Source organism: Pelophylax lessonae, assembly GCF_965119305.1.
Source record: "Pelophylax lessonae genome assembly, chromosome: 7".
Classification (NCBI taxonomy): domain Eukaryota; kingdom Metazoa; phylum Chordata; class Amphibia; order Anura; family Ranidae; genus Pelophylax; species Pelophylax lessonae.
The window spans coordinates 69,009,093-69,029,829 of NC_138774.1; the positions used below are offsets into that span (position 1 = coordinate 69,009,093).

General features: G+C 43.8%; 1 protein-coding gene across 1 annotated transcript in view; it reads right to left on the reverse strand.

Annotated features, from left to right (window-relative positions):
* Positions 1-1,086: 1,086 nt before the first annotated feature.
* LOC309559462 (cytochrome P450 2H2-like) overlaps positions 1,087-20,737 on the reverse strand; it is a 39,859-nt gene continuing 20,208 nt past the window's right edge. The window contains exons 7-9 of the mRNA XM_082262734.1: positions 7,531-7,718; positions 3,614-3,755; positions 1,087-1,615 (exon numbers count right to left, since the gene is read on the reverse strand). Of these exons, the coding sequence (XP_082118860.1) occupies positions 1,434-1,615; positions 3,614-3,755; positions 7,531-7,718 (512 nt within the window). The 3' untranslated portion in view covers positions 1,087-1,433. The remainder of the gene's footprint in view (positions 1,616-3,613; positions 3,756-7,530; positions 7,719-20,737) is intronic.

Sequence of the window (20,737 nt, forward strand, 5' to 3'; positions counted from 1 at the left end):
GCTCAAACCCAGAAAAGAACTCCTTACAGAATTAGATTGAATCATTAAATGTTAATATACCCTCACGAAAAAGCTGTTCTATGAACACAGCAATAAAATTGGTAAAATACTAGCATGAGCTCTTCAAGCTAAAAGAGCAAAAACCATCAATTACCACATTAAAACCATAGATGGAAGGCTGGTTCCCTACAACAAAGATATTGCCTCTCAGTTTGTGCAATATTATTCAAAATTTTATAATTTGCACCCAGAAAATATTAATATAACAGACCGTAGCCCTCTTTTTTTGTGTTTCCTTATAGTCGCTTTAATCAAGAGAGCATGACTATGCCTGCCTTTTCCTGCCACATCCACAATTACATAGAAGCTGTACTACAGCTTTTTTTGAATGACGCAGGATCTCCGAATGAAGGGGGCAGAGCCATCTCTCATCCGCATTCCTCCCCTATTTAGAGATCAGGAAAGCAAGGCAGAGGTAGCATGGGTATTGAAGTGACATTATGGGCTGGGGGGTGGATTCGGATGGATATAGTAAAATCATGCACATGTGATTATTACTATTTAGGGAAGGGGGAGTTTTTCTACACTTTTACAATCCCATATCAGTATGTTTGTTTGAGTTGAATTGTTTAACTGTAGCTTCAAATTTCTCTTCCACAGGAAAAGGTAAAAGTCCATCAAATAAAAGACAAAGGCTGGGAATAAAACCTGTGAAGTGAGTATTAAGACATTGCTTTCTTCTTTGCCATACTGGTATACAAAAAATAGCATGAGGAAAACAAATCATTCATTGAGTATGGCAAATGCTGCCACGCTTTAATTGTGGCACACTAATATCTATGGATGTTATAGCTAAACTGATCTAGTATAATCTGGAAATACATTCTCAAGTCGATAGAGGATGTGCTTGTGTTTAGTTGATTTCTAACACTCTATTATATTTATTACATTGGGGTCAGCAAAGTGCAATCAAATGAACATGCTAAGTTTCTCCTAAAAAAACATCGTCCCACCTTAATGCACAATCGTCACCCAACCAAATGCTCAATCCTACATTTGTTTCATTGAACCAAGACTTTTCTAACATTTTAACAGGTACTTTATTTCATATTCTGAAGTGTTTTACATACTGTATAACAATGCATTATTCACATACCATTCCTGGGCCCAGCAGAATAATGTTTCTGCATATCACACAATCATGTGGTGAACAGATAGATTCCATTAAAATGACATCCATTCTTTGAAAAAAAATTCAGGACCCCAGCAGGTGCTATTGCTCATGTACTTTTTGTTTATAGAACATTAGAGAGAGAACAATGAAAGTCCACAAAATATTGCAATATTATTTGCAAACTTTAAAGTGATAGCCTGATAGGTGCTCTTAAAACATGAACAAGATATCCAATAACACCAGAATATACAAAGGTCTTTCAGCGAGGCACAACCAACATCTCATAGTCTCGAGGTCTGGAAGCATTGCTGTTGGGCTCTGGTGTAATGTCTATGTAATTTCTGTCCATGGTGGGTTTCAGAGTAAATCTTTGCAAAACGGTTGTAAAAAAGAGGAAGAGCTCCATACGAGCCAGACCCTCCCCCATACACATACGTTTTCCTGGGAAAGAAGAGAGAAAACACAACTGTCACTTTTTGAAAAAAAAAAGGTCTTTTCCTGATGTGTTTAATAAATAAATTGATGTTCCAGAACACAACTATGGTTTAAATTAGAGTTGGGTGAATGGTTCGGCCCGAGCATGAATTTAGGCCAATCATTGGCTGTTCATCCCATTCAGGGAACACCCGAATTTGCAGGGTGTTTGGCCAGTGGTCGTCTCACCAAACTCCCTGATATGCACTGCACCCTGCACAGTGCATTTTGCGCCCTGTTTGGCCAAAACTTTGCCCAATCAGGGAGCAGTAAAAGCTAGTTGTTCAGTAGAGTGGCCGGGAAGTCGGCCGCAGCGTCCTTAACAACAAATGAGTCATCAGTTGTCAATTGTCAATGGACTTCCCCTCTGTCAGCTGAATAAAAAAAAAACATTTGCCGGTAAGGAAAGTAGTAAAAAACAAAACAAAAAAAAAAAAACAGCGTGGGGTCCCCTTCAGGTCTGGTGTGGGTTTTAGGGAACCCCACGCCAAAACCTAAAAATACGGCGTGGGGTCCCACCAAAATTCATATCAGACCCTTACACGAGCATGCAGTCTGGCAGGTCAGGAAAAGGGGAGGACGAGTGAGAACCCCCCCCCCCTTTGAACCATACCATGCAACATGCACTCAACATGGAAGGTGCTTTGGGGCAGAGGGGCTCTGCCTCCCACCCAAAAGCACCTTGTCCCCATGTTGTGGGAGTCTGCAGGTGGGGGTTTATCGGAATCTGGAAATCCCCTTTAACCACTTTACCACTAGAGCATTTTGCTGTCTTACGTCTGGGCCACTTTTTGCGATTCGGCGCTGTGCAACTTTAACTGACAATTGCACGGTCGTGCGACGCCGTACCCAAACAAAATTGAGGTCCTTTTTTTCCCACAAACAGAGCTTTCTTTTGGTGGTATTTGATCACCTGTGCGATTTTTACTTTTTGCGCTATAAACAAGAAAAGAGTGTTTATTTTGAAAAAATAACAATATTTTTCACATTTTTTTATATGAAATTCCCCCCAAAAAAGATGTAAAAAACAATTTTTTTTAAAATTTTTGGCCAATTTGTTTTCTGCTACCCATGTTTGGTAAAAAATCGCAATAAGCGTATTTTGATTTGTTTGCGCAAAAGTTATTGCGTTTACTAACAAAGGGAAAGATTTATGTCATTTTTGGTGTTTTTTTTTTTAACGAGTAATGGTGGCGATCTGCGATTTTTTTTGCGGGACTGTGACATTGCGGCGGACAGATCGGACCCTTGACTGACATTTTTGACACTTTTGGGGGTACCAGTGACATTACTGCAGTAATCAGTGCTATAAATATGCACTGTTACTGTAAAAATGACACTGGCAGGGAAGGGGTTAATTTTATTGGAGAGGGAGGGGTTAATGTATGCCTGGTGCTTACTGACATGTGGGGGGGGAGGTGACTGTGTGAGACAGGGACAGATTGGATGTCCAGCTATGCTGAACACTCCGATCTGTCACTCCCTGTCACTGAGGAGATCCGCCCGCTTGTGTTTACACAGGCGGGCGGATCTCCACACTAGATCCCCGCCGCTGCTCCTCCCCTGGCCCGACTCCCGCTGTGAATGAAAACAGCGGGAGTGTGCCTCCGGCGGCGCGTGAGCGCCGCCTACAGGGGAGGAGTCTGGCGACGTAGGTCTACGTCGTCAGACGGGAACGAGCAACTTTGCCGCAGTACTATTCCAGTACTTAGCGGTAAAGTGGTTAAGAAGGGGGCCCCCAGATCCCTGCTCCCCCTATGCGAATGAGTATGGTGTATTGTACCCCTACCCATTCACCAAAGAAGTTTCAAAAAGCAATAAGAATGTGTGAGAACTTTTCCCCTGTTCAGGAGTTCTGCTGCGAACCGAACAGGGGGATGTCCAGCCCAACTCTAGTTTAAACTAAGAGCCCACTGTCTACCCAAAAATGATTAGCTATACTTGTAATTAACTACAAGATGGTACCTGCTGAAAATGGCATAAAGGCATCACTCCTCTTAAAGGTGCCATCCTCATTAAGGAAATGTCCAGGGTCAAATTTGTCAGGGTTTTTGAACTGTTTGGGGTCCTTCAAAACTGAGGTTAGAATTGGAAACACCAAAGTTCCCTAAAATTAAAGAATTCAATTGGTTAATTGGAAAAAGATGCAGGCAAAAAAAGTAGGTATTGTTGAAAAATTACAAAAAAGTACCAAAGTAGTAAAAAGAAGAAAGCATTATAAGGCCTAGAAGGAATGCAGACTGCCGCTCACGGTACAGCTTTGCAGGGGCAGTGACCTCTTCATATACACTTAGGTTTCATGTTACAACAGTCCTAGGCCAGATCAGGAGTCCCAAATAAACTTTATTTCAGGAATTTTCTTTTTAGTGGTTCCAGGTTAACCAATAGAAGGACCCTATCCTACACCAGAGGCCCATGAGACAAGGGGTCACTGACGGACATATGCACCCAGGGAATCTTTCTGGCCAGTGCCCTTAGCGGATCCTCCATTACAAAACCACCACTCACTGCTGACTCAAGTTGTTTGCCAAATCTCAAGTTTCCCAAGCTATTGGCTACACCATTAACTTCATAGAATGGAAGATCAGTCCAGAATAATCACTAGCAGAAAAGAAAATTTACCTTAAGAGTTGTTTAACAGGTATATCTTCAGATTCTTTCTCACAGTAAAGCATATTGCATAACGTCTCAACAGTGCAGAGCACAAAGGTTTCCATAACAGTACAGAACAAGGGGTATTGCAGCAGGAGGCAGTACAGCAACCACAATTTGCTCACACATTGAACATCTCGTTGGGGGAAATAGCAGTTCTGTTTCTTCTGGTTTCCACTTGCTGCTATTTTCTCTTGACTTCCTAGCTAACTGATGGACAGAAAGGCTCCTTACTAACCTTATAAAAAGGGATTCAATTGATTCCACTAGAACAAGACCATGGAGAACCGTGACATCATACAGAAACTACAACAGACAAAAACCTCAACATCCTCAACATGCTAATTATATTTTTAAATAAATATTTTCAATTTTGATTAAATATAGTTTTTTACACATAGTGATGTCATCACTGGGTCTCTATGTAATGCAGGCAGTTCAGTGCTGATAGGGGGAGCCAGCAGGGTGTTGTACATAGTCTCCTGAAAACAGCACAGCACCTTGTCTCACTAGTCTTCTCAAGAGCCATTACCCCTACTGCAAGCAGTGGGCTAGCTTGAGGGAAGAGTTATACAAATATTAAATTGCCTTCATGGGTGAAATGCCTCCATGGGTAGATGTCGGTATGCTGGAGTGGGCATTCCCAGGCAGACTGTATTTGAATGCAGGCGTGAATTAAATACAAGAAAAACTGCATACACAACTATGCCTAGCCCCAATAACATAAAGAATTAAATTTAGCTAGCACTGGAAAGTTATTACACCAAAGTTTAAAAGTCAAAGCAAAATAACAGTGCAGTGCTAATAACTGTAACAGAATAAATACCTACAGTATACCTTGAACTTGATGGCACATTCGCTTATAGACCTTTTCTGTTGTAAAAGGACATCTTGTGAATATTATCTCATATGTGTTGAGAATCTTACTGAAGTAAGAATTTTAAGATATTTTTTGAATGGTGTGGACTTTGTGTTTTGGGACTATTATATGAATATATTTTATGTTTCTTTATATTTGTCAATTTAAGGGTATAGGTATTTATTCTGTTAAAGCTTTTAGTGCTGAACTGTTGATTTGTTTTTACTTTTTCTCTGGGTAAAACCCACATGTGATGCTGAGCCTCAATAACTGAAAGAACTGAAATCCAATGAACGAAAGGGATGGGACAGGGACAGTAAAGCTGGAGAGGCAAGGGCTAGATGCTGCTTGATGCCTCCAACCAGGAAATGTATTGGGCTCTACCTGACTTGCTGCAGTTTCTAATGCACATGGTGGGAAGCATACAGTGTGCAGTGAAAGCACAGTAAGCCAATGAGAGGCTTAATAGAAAAAAAAAAAAAAAAAAACCTTAAAGTGGTTGTTACTTGTTAGCCCTTACATATGCCCAGTGAAGTTACTGGCCTCTGGTGATACACAGATAAGAAAAAATTCTCCCACATAAGTTGTACCTGTTTATCTGCAATTCTCTCTTCTCTACATTAGTTCAAAGCTGAGAATTTATAAAGCTTGTCTGAGCTTTCAGAAACAGGGTGCAGAAGCTAAAATTAAACTATGGAGAGCTCTGTGAGGAGAGCTTTGAGAGCTGATTGGAGGGAAGGGACACCGGACACCCCCACCTTAACACAGAACACAGTAACAGCTCTGAGGCTGTCAATCATAGGCTGTGTACTTGAGTTCCCTCCCCTGTCACCTTTTTTCTCTTGGTGTCAGGAAAACTTGTCAGAAGTAATTTATGCTGATAGCAGAGGAATGAAGCAGGAGACACAAAGGACACTTAGTGCTCTTAATTGAGACAAGTACACACATAGAAGGATATGCTTTGTTCATATTTCATGTCTGAGGCTTACAAGTACTTTAATCGAAAATTATCTTGACACATATACCTTTGACTCTTTAAATTATTCTATATCTAGTGTCTTCATTTTGCTGAATGGGTCTTATTGGGAGATTTCCCTTAATAAATCTATGTTAAGCAAATATTGACCTTCGCACCTCAAAGAATCAAGGTGGAAGCATCAGGGTCAGGGGAATCCAAGTATCTAAATATACAAGGAAGTGGGTGGTTACGAATGGAAATGCAATGTACATAGAGGAGGCTGTCTTCTTGCGTTGTGAAGGTCCGCACTTAATACACTATGGGTACTGTCCACCACCAATGGTATATAAGAAAGCTGGGTTTCTATAGGCCCTGTGGAAAATGAAAAATTGTGTTGACCTATGAGAGGGAGACAAATAAATTGAGGTAAGGCTCCAAAGAAATTATTTTCAAAGTTCTCAGGAAAGCACCCTTAAACCTTCTTCCCATCTGACCCGGCGCCTCAGTAGGGGATCCCCAGAACCTTTATGCAGTAGTTGGGCATATAAGAAGGATATCATACCCTTAGTGTTATTGGAATTGAGAACTTAATCTAGGAAACTTATATCATCAATTGTTGAGCTATGTGCTCCAAACTGAGCATGAGTGGCGTGCCTCAGTAGAAGGTATTGGTTAAAAGTATTGAATCAACTTGCAATTGTTGAGACAACTGAAAAAAATCTTACACTTTTACTTGCACTCAATCCTAATGCCCTGAGGACAGCTAAACCCTGCTTGTACACCCAACTTTCTCTAATGACTATGAGCAGCCATAGGGTGGCTATAGATATCTCAAACTCTTTAAGTAAAAATGACAAATTCCTAAATCATCTTGAAATTATTGGTTAAATCTTTAAAAGCGAGGAGGCCTCTGGTGAAAAGAGTCACTTACTATTGTTGCATGGGGAGGTTTTGCAACTTTTTTAAAAGTTATGCTGTAAGCACAGCTGATCTTTCAATCTGTTACGGAACAAAAGAAGGGTCACAATACTGCATTCTCTATTGTTTGTGCTGGTTGAGTGTCATGGTGACTCCAGGTACTAAAATGACTCATGTGAGGGTAGGAAAATATTGTACCTCCTGACCGTTTTTTCTGAAGGAAAATGCCTGCTCATCTACTACCAGACTTATGCCTGATCAAATCAGAAGATAGATAGATAGATAGATAGATAGATAGATAGATAGATAGATAGATAGATAGATAGATAGATAGATAGATAGATAGATAGATAGATAGATAGATAGATAGATAGATAGATAGATAGATAGATAGATAGATAGATAGATAGATAGATAGATAGATAGATAGATAGATAGATAGATAGATAGATAGATAGACATCTCAGACCATTTTGGAACTCTGAGAAAGGGTACCTTTGGTATGTGATATCCTCTAAATGTGGTGTCCTTGCTGGCAGCATGGGGTACTCCTGCTGGTACAATATCAGCATATCTCTGGATCTCATGAATGACAGCATCTGTATATGGCATCTTACTTCTGTCTTCCACTGATGGACAGCGATCTCTGCCTATCACATTGCCAATCTCTTTATGGACCTTCTCTGGAGCACACAGAAAGAGAAGTGCATGAAAAATTTTACATATTATCAAATCTGTATTTATTGATTTATGTGAGATCAGTGATATTCATACATTGGAAATGATTTGTGTTTTGCCACCCGTTGAAAATTGCAGCCACGTCTACTAACATGAATGACCTCTGAAGGGTGATATCACACACCAGAGTTGTAGAGTGTTTTAAAATCGTAAAGTGTTTTTACTATGCTGAGACGGCATTTTTTTTTACACCTGTACAGGAAGTGTTTTTTTGAGAAAAATAATTGCAACCATGCATTTGTTGAACACTAAAGATTGCATTTCTAATCAAGGATCAGTTCCAAGCAAAAATTGAAAGTATGGCATATGGCATAATTATGGCATAATTCCTCCATTGAGGAATTATGGACCTAACTCTTGATATCCACGCCAATACAAACCCTACTTTCTATTGATGGACTTCCATTTATTCCACATGACTGGACCCATGCGTCCATGCTTGGGATTGGGTATCTGTTGACATATTAACAAGTAGAGGGTGTTGCTATGATTTTATGATATTTTAAGGAATTTTGTAATAAAGATTATTGTATTTTTAAATAAAAAATATCAGGTGCGCTAAACAAGTGTGTAGGTGTTCTGCAAAGTGAAACACTAAAGAAAGAATAAAAATAAAAAATATAGAAAAATGACCAATAAATCTGGGTCTCTCCTACAGTGAATAGTTAAACATGGTGTATAAACATACAGCATTATTAGTGAAATTCAAAAATCCAAGTGAAGTGACCAATAGTGTGATAAACGTGGCACAAAAATGTACCACAAAACAAGATACACCAAAAATGGTGAAAAAAGTGCAAAAAAAAACAAATGGCAAAAGTCCAAATATGAGTGTCCGTGATAAGAAAAGCAGATGACACAGGAATATTCCACCACCAGTGTAGGTGAGCTTCTTACCAGAAAGACAGTACAAAAGGGCATATAGGTAGCCAGATCCAGTTGGAAAATCACACGCTGAGGAGCGAAAAAGGTAAATATCTTCCCACACCTTCCTGGTCAGGGGGGAGGGTAAGCCTCTTACCAGATACAAAACTATATATTGACAACAACTGGATCTGTCGCCTAAATACAGTCTGAGGAGTGTTCCGTGGAATCCATTTGACCTTCTCCATTTCTAAAGTGGTTTGTGGTCTACCTATTTTTCTCAGAAGGCCTTAAGGGTCTGGTAAGCAGCTCACCATATATTCCTCCTCGTGGGTGTTTCTTATGGATTTCTAATTAGACTCTCCACTATTATTGGGGTTAGTGGTTCCTTTCCAGTTTTTTTCATCACTCCTTTTAGGCACTTTGTTTTTTTCTTCACCTATGGACTTTTGATTTTATTATTTTTCATCATATTGGAAGACTTATGTAGCACCACCCCCGCAGGAGCTGCTGATTATATTATTGGGTCTACACCCTGCCTAACAACCCAATCAAATTGGCTCGATCCCTCCTCAGGCACAACTGACCCAGAATAGGACTGGACTATCAAATAGATACACAGGTTGGAATACAATACTTCACTATGCAACAATACCTTGTTACCTTCTTGAATAGTAGTCCTTCTGGGTGACACAATGGAACAACGCACAAGATTGTAATTAACCAAACTTAGTTTACTATGTATCAAATTGAATAGGGAAGATACAATACAATACAATACAAGTCCATAAAAGGTTATTTAAAACAGCTTTAAAAAGGTAAAAGAATACCCCCACACTCCTCCTGCATTAAGGCTAGACACAGTACCAGGTAGGTGGGCCTATCTGAGTCCCTCCCCCAGAGTTCTCTTCTTTCTTGTTGATCTTCGCTAGCAAGGTTATTGAATAGAGCTCATTTGTAATCCAGATTAGGAATAAAGATCAAGAGAGAAAAAAACAACGAGCTGTTAGTTGTCACCGCAGGGTGTCTGCGTAACTGAGCAATAACTTCTGCGAGAGAGATAAGCCTCTGGCGACTCCTTTACAGACCTTATTGTTTGTCTATGAGTCTCCTGAGAAAGTATGGTGATAAACCCCGGGGTTTTATCACCTCCTGCTGCGCTACCGCTATCTGTAGATAAAACTGTCTCTTCAGCAGATAAAGTCAGTTATTGGGCATGTGCCCTCTCACCAACAGAAGTTTCTCCTTCGCGCGCTTCCACTGCGGTCTCAGTCCTTTGGCTATATGCCAGCCGCGCGGGGTCCTTCTGGCGGATGACTTCCGGTCTCGGCAAACAGCAGTATGACCTCCAGGAATGTGCCTCGTGCTTGAGATGGGACGGTTCCACGTCGTCCCTCCAGGCTAAAAGGCTCTGGCCCAATATCCAGTGTCAGTCCTTCACTCTCGCTCGCTGGTTCCTCAGAGTCCAGCGCAGAAAGGCCCCCCCCCCTTCGCGCGCTTCTCTCTTCCTTTAAATAACCTCCCCCATAGTGCCGTGCGGTGCAGCCGTGCACCCTGGATCTTGCAAAGCAGCCTGGGAGATGTAGTTTCTTCATCTTGTGAAAAGGAAGTCACAGCCTGGGAAATTCCATGCAGCTACCACTAGAGGGAGCCTAGTTCCTGGATCTTGCAAAGCAGCCTGGGAGATGTAGTTTCTTCATCTTGTGAAAAGGAAGTCACAGCCCGGGAAATTCCATGCAGCTACCACTAGAGGGAGCCTAGTTCCTTCCCACATATCAAACAGTGTCTTTAGGCATGTTTAACCCCGCTACACACTCCCCCCACTTGAGAAACTTTGGTCCCCAAAGAGGTCAACAGTATGTACCCTAGTGCATAGGTTGGCATTATACAACAAAAACATTAACATTTTGCTGAAATAAGTCAATCTGAATACATCCAATTTTGTATTCTAATAGCAGTGCAACAGTAAAACGATAAAGTGCAATTAATAAACAAATAAGTGATTTCTACAGTGTTAATATAGTGCTGATTTCTAGTGCTTTTATATAGTGCTCCTTTAAAAAGCACATGTGCCTTTGCAATTTCTTAAACACTTACATCTTAAAGTTTGTGTTGAAAAAAAAACATCAAAAGGTGAGAAAGAGAAAAAAACATATAGTGAGGTCAGAGCAACAAAATGTGCGCAAACATTAACTCACAAAGTAAACCGAATTGTGAACATCAAAAACTGTGCTTATTATAATGGCCAAACCCAATATCCTTATGTACAAACTTAAATGCAAACGTTTTCTACTTCAATACTTTGTTCTCATGATCTCTCACAGACCCCCCAAAACTTGGGTGGCTTGTACAGTTGTGCCTGGGGGTGAGCTAGGGTTGTCCCCCACCAAATCTACAGTGGAGGAACTAGGCTGGTCAGGAGATCTTTTGGAGGTAAAAACAGCTTCTTCCGAACATTCACCCAATTGATCATAGGTCAGTCTCTTAGGTGGGTGAATGACTCTCCTTTCCCTCTGTTCCCGTGGAGGCATGCTCTCAGAGGTGCTAGGATCAGGCACTTCTGAGGATTCTTCAATGTCCCCCTCCTCATGTTCCAACACAGAGGAACCTGATGGTTCAAGAGAGGTCAGTTCTTCTTCAGAGAAGGGTGCAACCTCCTCCTCAGGATCTTCATCCTCAGCTGCTTCTTCTGGAAGCATATGAAAGGGTATGAATTCAGGGGCTTCTGCCCGAAGGGCTCCTCTATCAGCCAAGTCAGATGAAGACAGGGAGGCAGGTGTGGGTTCTGGCAACTGAGATGACCACAACCAGTCGGGTACCTCCTCTTCCAAATCTTCAGATGGAGAACTTCCCTCTCCCTCATCTGGGAGCGTCGTCTGAGATCTGGTAACTGGTCTGGACCGGCGAGAAGTCGAAGGGGCCTCTGACAAGTCTTCCACAGGGGGCATACGAACCGCTTCAGAGAGAGGCAGCAAATGGTTCCGATGCCAAGCCTTCAATGGACCCACACTTCCTTCAGGCCGAATTTGGTACACAGGAAGGTTTGGCAGTTGCTTGCAGATAACATAAGGTTGGGACTTCCAGCGGTCTGCCAACTTGTGTTTTCCCGGGACACCCAAGTTTCTCAACAAAACCCTGTCCCCTGGTTGCAGGTCATGGATCCGAACTTTTAGGTCGAAATTTTTTTTATTCCGCAGTCCACGTTGATCAGATGTGGCCTGAGCCTTGTCATAGGCCGCTTTCAGACTCTTCCGCAGTCGGTCCACATATCCTCTATGCGATGCTGAAGAGGTATGATCAGGCGAAATGCCAAAGGCCAAATCCACTGGCAACCGAGCCTCCCTTCCAAACATCAGCCGATAAGGGGAATATCCAGTAGCATCACTGACAGTGCTGTTGTAGGCATGCACAATGGCAGCTACGTGCTTGCCCCAATGCTGTTTCTTCTCTGAGCTCAAAGTCCCCAACATATCCAAAAGAGTCCTGTTAAATCGTTCAGGCTGGGCATCCCCCTGTGGATGGTAGGGAGTGGTTCTAGTCTTTTGAATGCCTAACATATCTAACAGTCTCTTGATCAGTCTGCTTTCAAAGTCCCTTCCCTGATCAGAATGGAGGCGTTGTGGTAACCCATAATGTACAAAGAACTTCTCTACAAGAACTTTGGCTACCGTTGAGGCCTTCTGATCCCTTGTTGGGAATGCTTGAGCATATCTGGTAAAATGGTCTGTTACCACAAGGACATTCCCCTGGCCACTCAGATCAGGCTCTAAGCAAAGGAAATCAATGCACACCAGCTCCATGGGTCCCTGACTTTGTAGATGGCCCATTGGGGCTGCTTGACGTGGCAGAGTCTTCCTCTGTATACACCGGACACAAGAATGACAGTATCCTTCAACTTCGGCCCTCATACAAGGCCAGTAGAACCTGTCCCTGACAAGCTGAAAGGTTCTTTCGGGCCCCAGATGGCCATGATTATCATGAAGAGCGGCCAGAACTCCCTCTCTGTATTTAGCTGGTAAGAACAGTTGCCACTTCTCCTCCAGATCTTCAGATGGACCTCTCCGGTAGGCCACTCCTTCTCTGATCTGTAACCGGGTCCACTCTCTATGCAACAGACGGGCCCCCTGAGGGGAGTCAGTTAGAAGCAACTCAGGGCTCTGGATCTCCAGAGCTTCCAAGAGAAGTTTTCCCAAAGGGTCTTCCAACTGCTCCTTCCGCAAGTCCCTTTTGGACAGCCGGGGCAAACCCTCCCCTTCAACTTGGGTCACCTGGCAGTAGCATTTGGGTACTCCGATAGCCGAAACCCCAATCTCTTCTGCTCTTGACCCTCCTCGGGATCGAAATTCAGTTCCCTGATATAGGGCACGCACCCCTTCTGGAGCCAAATGAGTCCATTCTTCCGCAGGTTCCTGTGGAACATGCAACCTTCTGGATAGGGCATCTGCATCCCTATTTCCGATTCCTGGCCGATACTTCAGGCTAAAATTGAAGCTAGAGAGGGCAGCCAACCATCGATGTCCTGTTGCATCCAGCTTGGCCGTAGTCAACAGATAGGTGAGGGGATTATTATCTGTCTTGACAATGAATTCAGCTCCGTACAGGTAGTCTTTCAATTTGTCAACCACTGCCCACTTCAAGGCCAAGAATTCAAGTTTGTGAGTAGGATAATTCCTTTCAGCAGGCAATAGGCTTCTGCTCACATAGGCAACAGGTCGCAGATGACCCTCATGCTCCTGATAAAGTACCCCCCCCAGCCCATCTCGGCTGGCATCAACATGCAGTTCATATGGTTTTGTGGGGTCCGCATAGGCCAACACAGGGGCAGTGGTTAGGGTTTCCTTCAGCTGGACAAAGGCCCCTTCGCATTCCGGGGTCCACTGATCCTGGATGGATTCCTTAGCCTTCCGGGGGCCTATGGTGGACTTCGCCGGCTTTACCAACTCAGGGACATCATCTTCTTCATTCTTCAGGAGCTCATTTAGGGGTCGGGCAATCTGGGCGAACCCCTCCACAAACCTCCTGTAATAGGAGCAAAAGCCCAAGAATGACCGGAGTTCGGTCACATTTGTGGGTCTCGGCCAGGAAGCAACAGCATCCAGCTTGTCCGGGTCAGTGGCCACCCCTTCTTCAGACACGATATGGCCCAGGTAATGGACCGAGGACTGATAGAATTGGCACTTCTCAGGAGAAAGTTTCAGACCTTCTTCATGTAGCCTCTTCAAGACCTTTTCCAACCTCTCCTCATGTTCTTCTAAAGTTCTGCCAAACACGATAACATCATCCAAGTATACCAGTACCTCTATCAAATTCATATCTCCAACGGTCCTCTCCATCAGCCTTTGGAAGGTAGCAGGGGCCCCGGACAACCCCTGAGGCATGCGATTGAACTCAAAGAACCCCACAGGGGTGATGAAGGCTGTTTTCTCCCGATCTTCAGGGTGCATGGGGATCTGATAATACCCACTCTTTAAGTCCATCACACTGAACCACTTCGCCCCTGACAGACTCTGTAGGGCATCTTCGATTCGAGGAGTGGTATACTGGTCTGGGATGGTTCTTCTGTTCAGCGTTCGGTAGTCGATACAAAGCCTCAAAGATCCATTTTTCTTCCGGACTACCACTATCGGGGAAGCATACGGGCTCCTGGATTCTCGGATAATCCCGATCTTTTTGAGCTCTGCCAGCTGTTGACGTAGATCTTCTAAGTCACCTAAGGGGACTCGCCGGACTCTCTCCCTGAAAGGCTTGTCCTCACTCAGGCGGATCTTATGAGTAGCGCTCCTGGCACATCCCACGTCAAACTCGTCCTTAGAGAATATTTCCCTACATCGAGCAAGTTGTGCCTTGGCCCTCTTCACCCATTCCGGCGGGAGGGCAGCGTTTCCAGAGCAAAGCTCCTCTATAACCGCTTCACCCTGTTCCTTTTCTTTGAAATCAATGGGGGCAACTGGGGTAGCCGGGTTGACTTGGCCCAGGAGCACTCTGGCCGGTACCTTCACTGGTGTAATAGAGGTGTTTCTGACACTCACTAAAACCCTTCCACGGTTTTCCTGTAACACCTTCAAAGGGATCACCTCAGGGATCACTTCTATCCCTCTCTGTCTCTCCTTTTGACCTGATTCAAAGATAATGAAGGGACCCGGCTGTTGCCATGTGAGTTTAACAGAAGCCTTAAAACAGGCCACCTCTCCTGGCTGTAAGACCTTTTCTGCTCTATCCAGCTTCCAGAGTTGTCCAACTCCTTCTGCGGGGGTCTCTTGCTCCAACACTAATCGTTGGTAGGCCTGCCGTAGCATGGGATGGATCCTTGGCGCCTGAGCATCTTGTCCCTGGACCAGTTGTATCAGAAGGCGCCTTACCAGGTCAGTGTTTGTTCCTACGATGAGAGAGCTTTTGTTGGCCCCTGGTGGACGAGGACAGACCACCGCTAAGGTGTCGAAGGTTTCCGCTTCACCAGCCACTGATGGATCAAAGGTCAACTTGATTGGCAGATACCCGTCATAGGGAAAACTTTGGGTCCCAATACCCCATATCTCCAGATCTTCCAACTTCTGCAAAGGTAGATGGGTAAGATATTTATCATAGAAGTCTCTATACAAAAGAGTCACCTGGGCCCCTGTGTCAAGGAGGGCTCTTGTGTAAATTCCTTCCACCTGAACCGAGACCACTGGGGAGGGCCCGACCAAGTTAGTTGGGAATTCTCTTGATGTAGCCTGGTTGTCTGATTCAGTTCTCTGTACCCTGGCCCTCTTCTCCTTTTTCTTCCTTGATCTGGGCCCCCGCTGAACCCGGTGTGCATTGACTTTCCTTCCCTCAGTAACCCGGAGTCTAGAACTGGGGGTATTATATTTGGGTCTGACCCCCTGACTCAGTTTCCCTGATCCTGCACCACTTCTGGAGTCCCTTAAGACTGGCGGACACCCGGTTGACTCCTTCACCGGTGTCCTCTGAAGTTTCCCGCTGGCTCGCGAGGTTTCGTGGCAGCATTTCCTGAGCTGGGACATACCCTTCTAACATGCCCAACTCCCCCGCAGTTGAAACAAGTTAACAATCTTGCAGGCCGTGGCTCTGGATCTGTGCTGAGACTAACAGGTTCATCTGGCCTCTCCGATATACTCCCCTTGGGTAGAGTGGATACCTGACCAGTCAGGATGGACACCATTTCTATCAACTGAGACACTTGGGTCTTTAGGAGTTCAACTTGAGAGTCACCCTCTTCCACACTTATCACTCCAACCCGGGCAGTTGAGTCAAACTGCCGACTTTTCTTCTTGTTGTCCAACATAACCTCTTCCTCTCTGACCATTCGAATCAGATCGGGGTATTCTAGAATGCCGCCATCTCGACGAGTTCGTAACAGTATGGCAATGGGATCTAAAGGTTGAGCCCCTTTCAGAACCTGTCGTGCACGAGTCTCATCTATTTTCCGGTGGTCTATTCCTTTCTTTAACAGAATCTGGTGGATAATCCTATCCAGACGTTTAATGAATTCGGACAACTTCTCCCCCTCTTCTTGATAACAGTGGTCCAACTGGTAGAGAAGTTCAGCCGCGTTCTCCGTCCGACCAAACACATCTTGCAGAATGTCCAAATAATCCTGTGCAGTGCAGTTCTTCTTGCTAAGCTTTAGATTACGTACAGCCTCTAATGCAGGTCCCCTTAAACTCTCTGTGATTCTCTGCTTCTTGTGCTGTTCTGGTACCTCCCATTCCTCCAAAGCCTGAGTGGCGGTATCTAACCACTCTTCGAACCCATCTTCTGCTGAAGGCACAGGCTGTTTCCCAGAGAATGTCCGGAGCTTCCTATATCCAGTCATCAAATAGCTCGAGGAGTCCCTACTACATTTTGCCACAATCTCCCCAAGAACAGCACACAGTTCTGAGCTAAAAGTCGACAAAGGTGATGACTCAGGATGCCCTTCTTGGACACCTTTTTCTTGGCTGGATACCCCAGGGGTGGTGGATGAGGGACCCGCAATAGGAACTCCTGGATGTATCAGGAAAAGTTCTGTTTGGTCAGTAGTTTTTACACTGTTTCCGTTGAAATAATCAGGGACCCCCTTCCTCCACTCACACAGTGCATACGTGTGTGGGACAGTGGTGTCAGTTTTCATGTCAATCACCCAAAATTTCCTGTCTGTGGATAGTGCCCTCAAAACAGGGAGGAGCTTTTCTTCAGTCCAGGCTTCTCCCTTGATTTCAACCACCAGGCCATTTTCCACTATGACATTCTCTTCCTTGCACCACTCAGCAGCAGCGACAGGATCCATTTCTGCGTGGGAGGGGATTCTATGGCTGAGAGGGTTGTATTGCAGGACTGTAGAAATCCCGGACGAGCCCCCACGTGTAGCACCACCCCCGCAGGAGCTGCTGATTATATTATTGGGTCTACACCCTGCCTAACAACCCAATCAAATTGGCTCGATCCCTCCTCAGGCACAACTGACCCAGAATAGGACTGGACTATCAAATAGATACACAGGTTGGAATACAATACTTCACTATGCAACAATACCTTGTTACCTTCTTGAATAGTAGTCCTTCTGGGTGACACAATGGAACAACGCACAAGATTGTAATTAACCAAACTTAGTTTACTATGTATCAAATTGAATAGGGAAGATACAATACAATACAATACAAGTCCATAAAAGGTTATTTAAAACAGCTTTAAAAAGGTAAAAGAATACCCCCACACTCCTCCTGCATTAAGGCTAGACACAGTACCAGGTAGGTGGGCCTATCTGAGTCCCTCCCCCAGAGTTCTCTTCTTTCTTGTTGATCTTCGCTAGCAAGGTTATTGAATAGAGCTCATTTGTAATCCAGATTAGGAATAAAGATCAAGAGAGAAAAAAACAACGAGCTGTTAGTTGTCACCGCAGGGTGTCTGCGTAACTGAGCAATAACTTCTGCGAGAGAGATAAGCCTCTGGCGACTCCTTTACAGACCTTATTGTTTGTCTATGAGTCTCCTGAGAAAGTATGGTGATAAACCCCGGGGTTTTATCACCTCCTGCTGCGCTACCGCTATCTGTAGATAAAACTGTCTCTTCAGCAGATAAAGTCAGTTATTGGGCATGTGCCCTCTCACCAACAGAAGTTTCTCCTTCGCGCGCTTCCACTGCGGTCTCAGTCCTTTGGCTATATGCCAGCCGCGCGGGGTCCTTCTGGCGGATGACTTCCGGTCTCGGCAAACAGCAGTATGACCTCCAGGAATGTGCCTCGTGCTTGAGATGGGACGGTTCCACGTCGTCCCTCCAGGCTAAAAGGCTCTGGCCCAATATCCAGTGTCAGTCCTTCACTCTCGCTCGCTGGTTCCTCAGAGTCCAGCGCAGAAAGGCCCCCCCCCCTTCGCGCGCTTCTCTCTTCCTTTAAATAACCTCCCCCATAGTGCCGTGCGGTGCAGCCGTGCACCCTGGATCTTGCAAAGCAGCCTGGGAGATGTAGTTTCTTCATCTTGTGAAAAGGAAGTCACAGCCCGGGAAATTCCATGCAGCTACCACTAGAGGGAGCCTAGTTCCTGGATCTTGCAAAGCAGCCTGGGAGATGTAGTTTCTTCATCTTGTGAAAAGGAAGTCACAGCCCGGGAAATTCCATGCAGCTACCACTAGAGGGAGCCTAGTTCCTTCCCACATATCAAACAGTGTCTTTAGGCATGTTTAACCCCGCTACACTTATTTATGCTATAGTTTCTGGGACTTGTAGTCCCCCATCACTGGTTTATACCATTTACACCTTTAGAGTGCTCACACCACTCATATACTATTTCACTGTTTTATGGTTGTTGTTTTTCACCTGTTCACTATTTATGTATTAGCGCTACACATTTTTGTTATATAAGGTGAGGGTCCTCCCTTTCCAAATACTGTTGTTTTGCACATCAGGAATTCTGTGTATGAGTTTTAGCAAGCAGTGAGTTCCAACATCACCGGCGGGTGTGTTTCAACAATACCAGATTACAGGGAGTGATGTCAACTGGTGCAGAAATGTCTGGATAAAAATCTGAATTAAGGTCGGATTAATGGCCTCCGAACTAATTGACAGGTGAAACTAACCTGCAGTTGACCTTCTGATTTGCTTCCAGCGGATTTTAAGTTCTCATAGACTTGTATAGGAAAGCAAGTCCCTTCTGAAGCAAGCAAAACAACACAAGCCCTTACTCAGCAGGCAAGTTATGCTCTCTTTATGCGTCACAAAGTTGCATTTTTCAATCAATTTAAGACAGGGCAATCACCCTTATTTTTCTGATAGGTAGAGATGACACCTCAAGCTGACCCCAGCTGTTTAAAGGGACCACATGTGTCTTGATAGATAAAATATGTATTTCCACGCTATCGATCTAGTTTATATATGGCTGCTGCCCCCACAGTGACTAACCACCAAAGGTGGCGTTTAAGAAAGAGATTGTGTCAAAAGAAGTGGGTAATGGCACTGCTCTATAATGTTTCCAAATATTTATTAACAAAGTAGTGTTAATTGGTAAGTATAACCAACATTTTAAATGAAAAGTGGATAAATCAAAAATCAAAAACCCCCATTTGTTATATGTGAAAAATCGCAAATTAATTAAAACCTATGCAAAACATTGATGGTGCAAATTACTCCAAAAAAGTGCTAAGTTCCAAACTCACTTAGTGAATATATATATGTAAAAAATCATACATTATTAGTGAAAAACTTATTATAATTCATAAAAATTAGTTCATAGAAATATGAAAAGTGTGAGGCCCTGTGAATAAAAAAAATGTGCACAGTGTCCTTTTAAAATCAACTCGTGATCTTGCTGCGCCTTCTCGTGCTACCGGTAGAATGCCTTGGGTGGTGTTGTAACACTCAGGGTAAATCACAACATGCAGTGAACCCCAGTGTCTTCACCCATGTCACCTTGCCAGATATCCTACCCCTTTCAACAGGGGTTTCTCGCTGTATATAGATATGCCTGGTTAGTATGGCTGCTCCACATCTCCTTATGCTCCCCTTGTATACAATGGTATAGTGGCATCCTCTCATATGGCTCAATAGGATAAGAAAGAAACAGCCCCCATAGTGTAAAAAAAGGAAAGAGGGTTTATTAATAAGTAGTGCACTTACATAAAATAATCTGTCACTCGCGTGAACATCTAAGAAGTCTGGGATGCCGTGCACGGACACAAGTCACAAAACAGGAAGTTGCGCAATGCATTTAGTCACTCTGATGTCATCAGGATCGGCGCCATATTGCTGTTCCCTCAGATTTATATAGTGTATGGTATCATGGCAACCTGGTACACGTGACCCACGGCCATATTGAAAATGAAATATAGTCACGGCAATAGAACTATGTATGCACTAATCCTCCCAATTTGTTTTTATTTTTTTAATCAAACCAGTGTATAAAAAAACACTTAAGGGGAAAACTGATTTTTAATCAATTTTGTGGTGAAAGTGAAATTAATGGAAGAACAGGAAAGCCCAGATTGTCATGTTTCCCTACTCATTATCAGACCTCGCCTCGGGGCAACATGTCACTCTGAGCTTTCTTCTTCCTGCTCTTCCATCAATTTGACTTTCCCCTTTAAAACTGATAAAAAATCGGTTTTCCCCTTAAGTGTTTTTTCATACAATGGTTTGGTAACAACTGGGTTGAAAAAATACGGAAACAAATTGGGAGGATTAGAGCATACATAATTCTAGTGCCGTGACTATATTTAGATTCCAATATGGCCACGGGTCACGTGTACCAGGTTTCCATGATACCGTACACTATAAAAACTGGAGGGAGCAGCAATATGGTGCCACTCCTAATGACGTCAGAGTGACAAAGTGTAGGGCGAAGCCAAGCATCACTGCGCAACTTCTGGTTTTGTGGTTTGTGTCACGGCGTCCCGGACTTCCTGGATGTTCACGCCAGTGACTGATTATTTTATGTAAGTGCACTACTTTTATTACTAAACCCTGCCTTTACATTTTTACACTATGGGGGCTGTTTCTATTTTATCCTTTTGACCCATATGAGAGGATGCTACTATACCATTGTATATGAGGGGGAGCATAAGGAGACTGGAGCAGCCACACTAACCAGGCATATCTATATACAGTGAGACACCCCCATTAAAAGGGGTA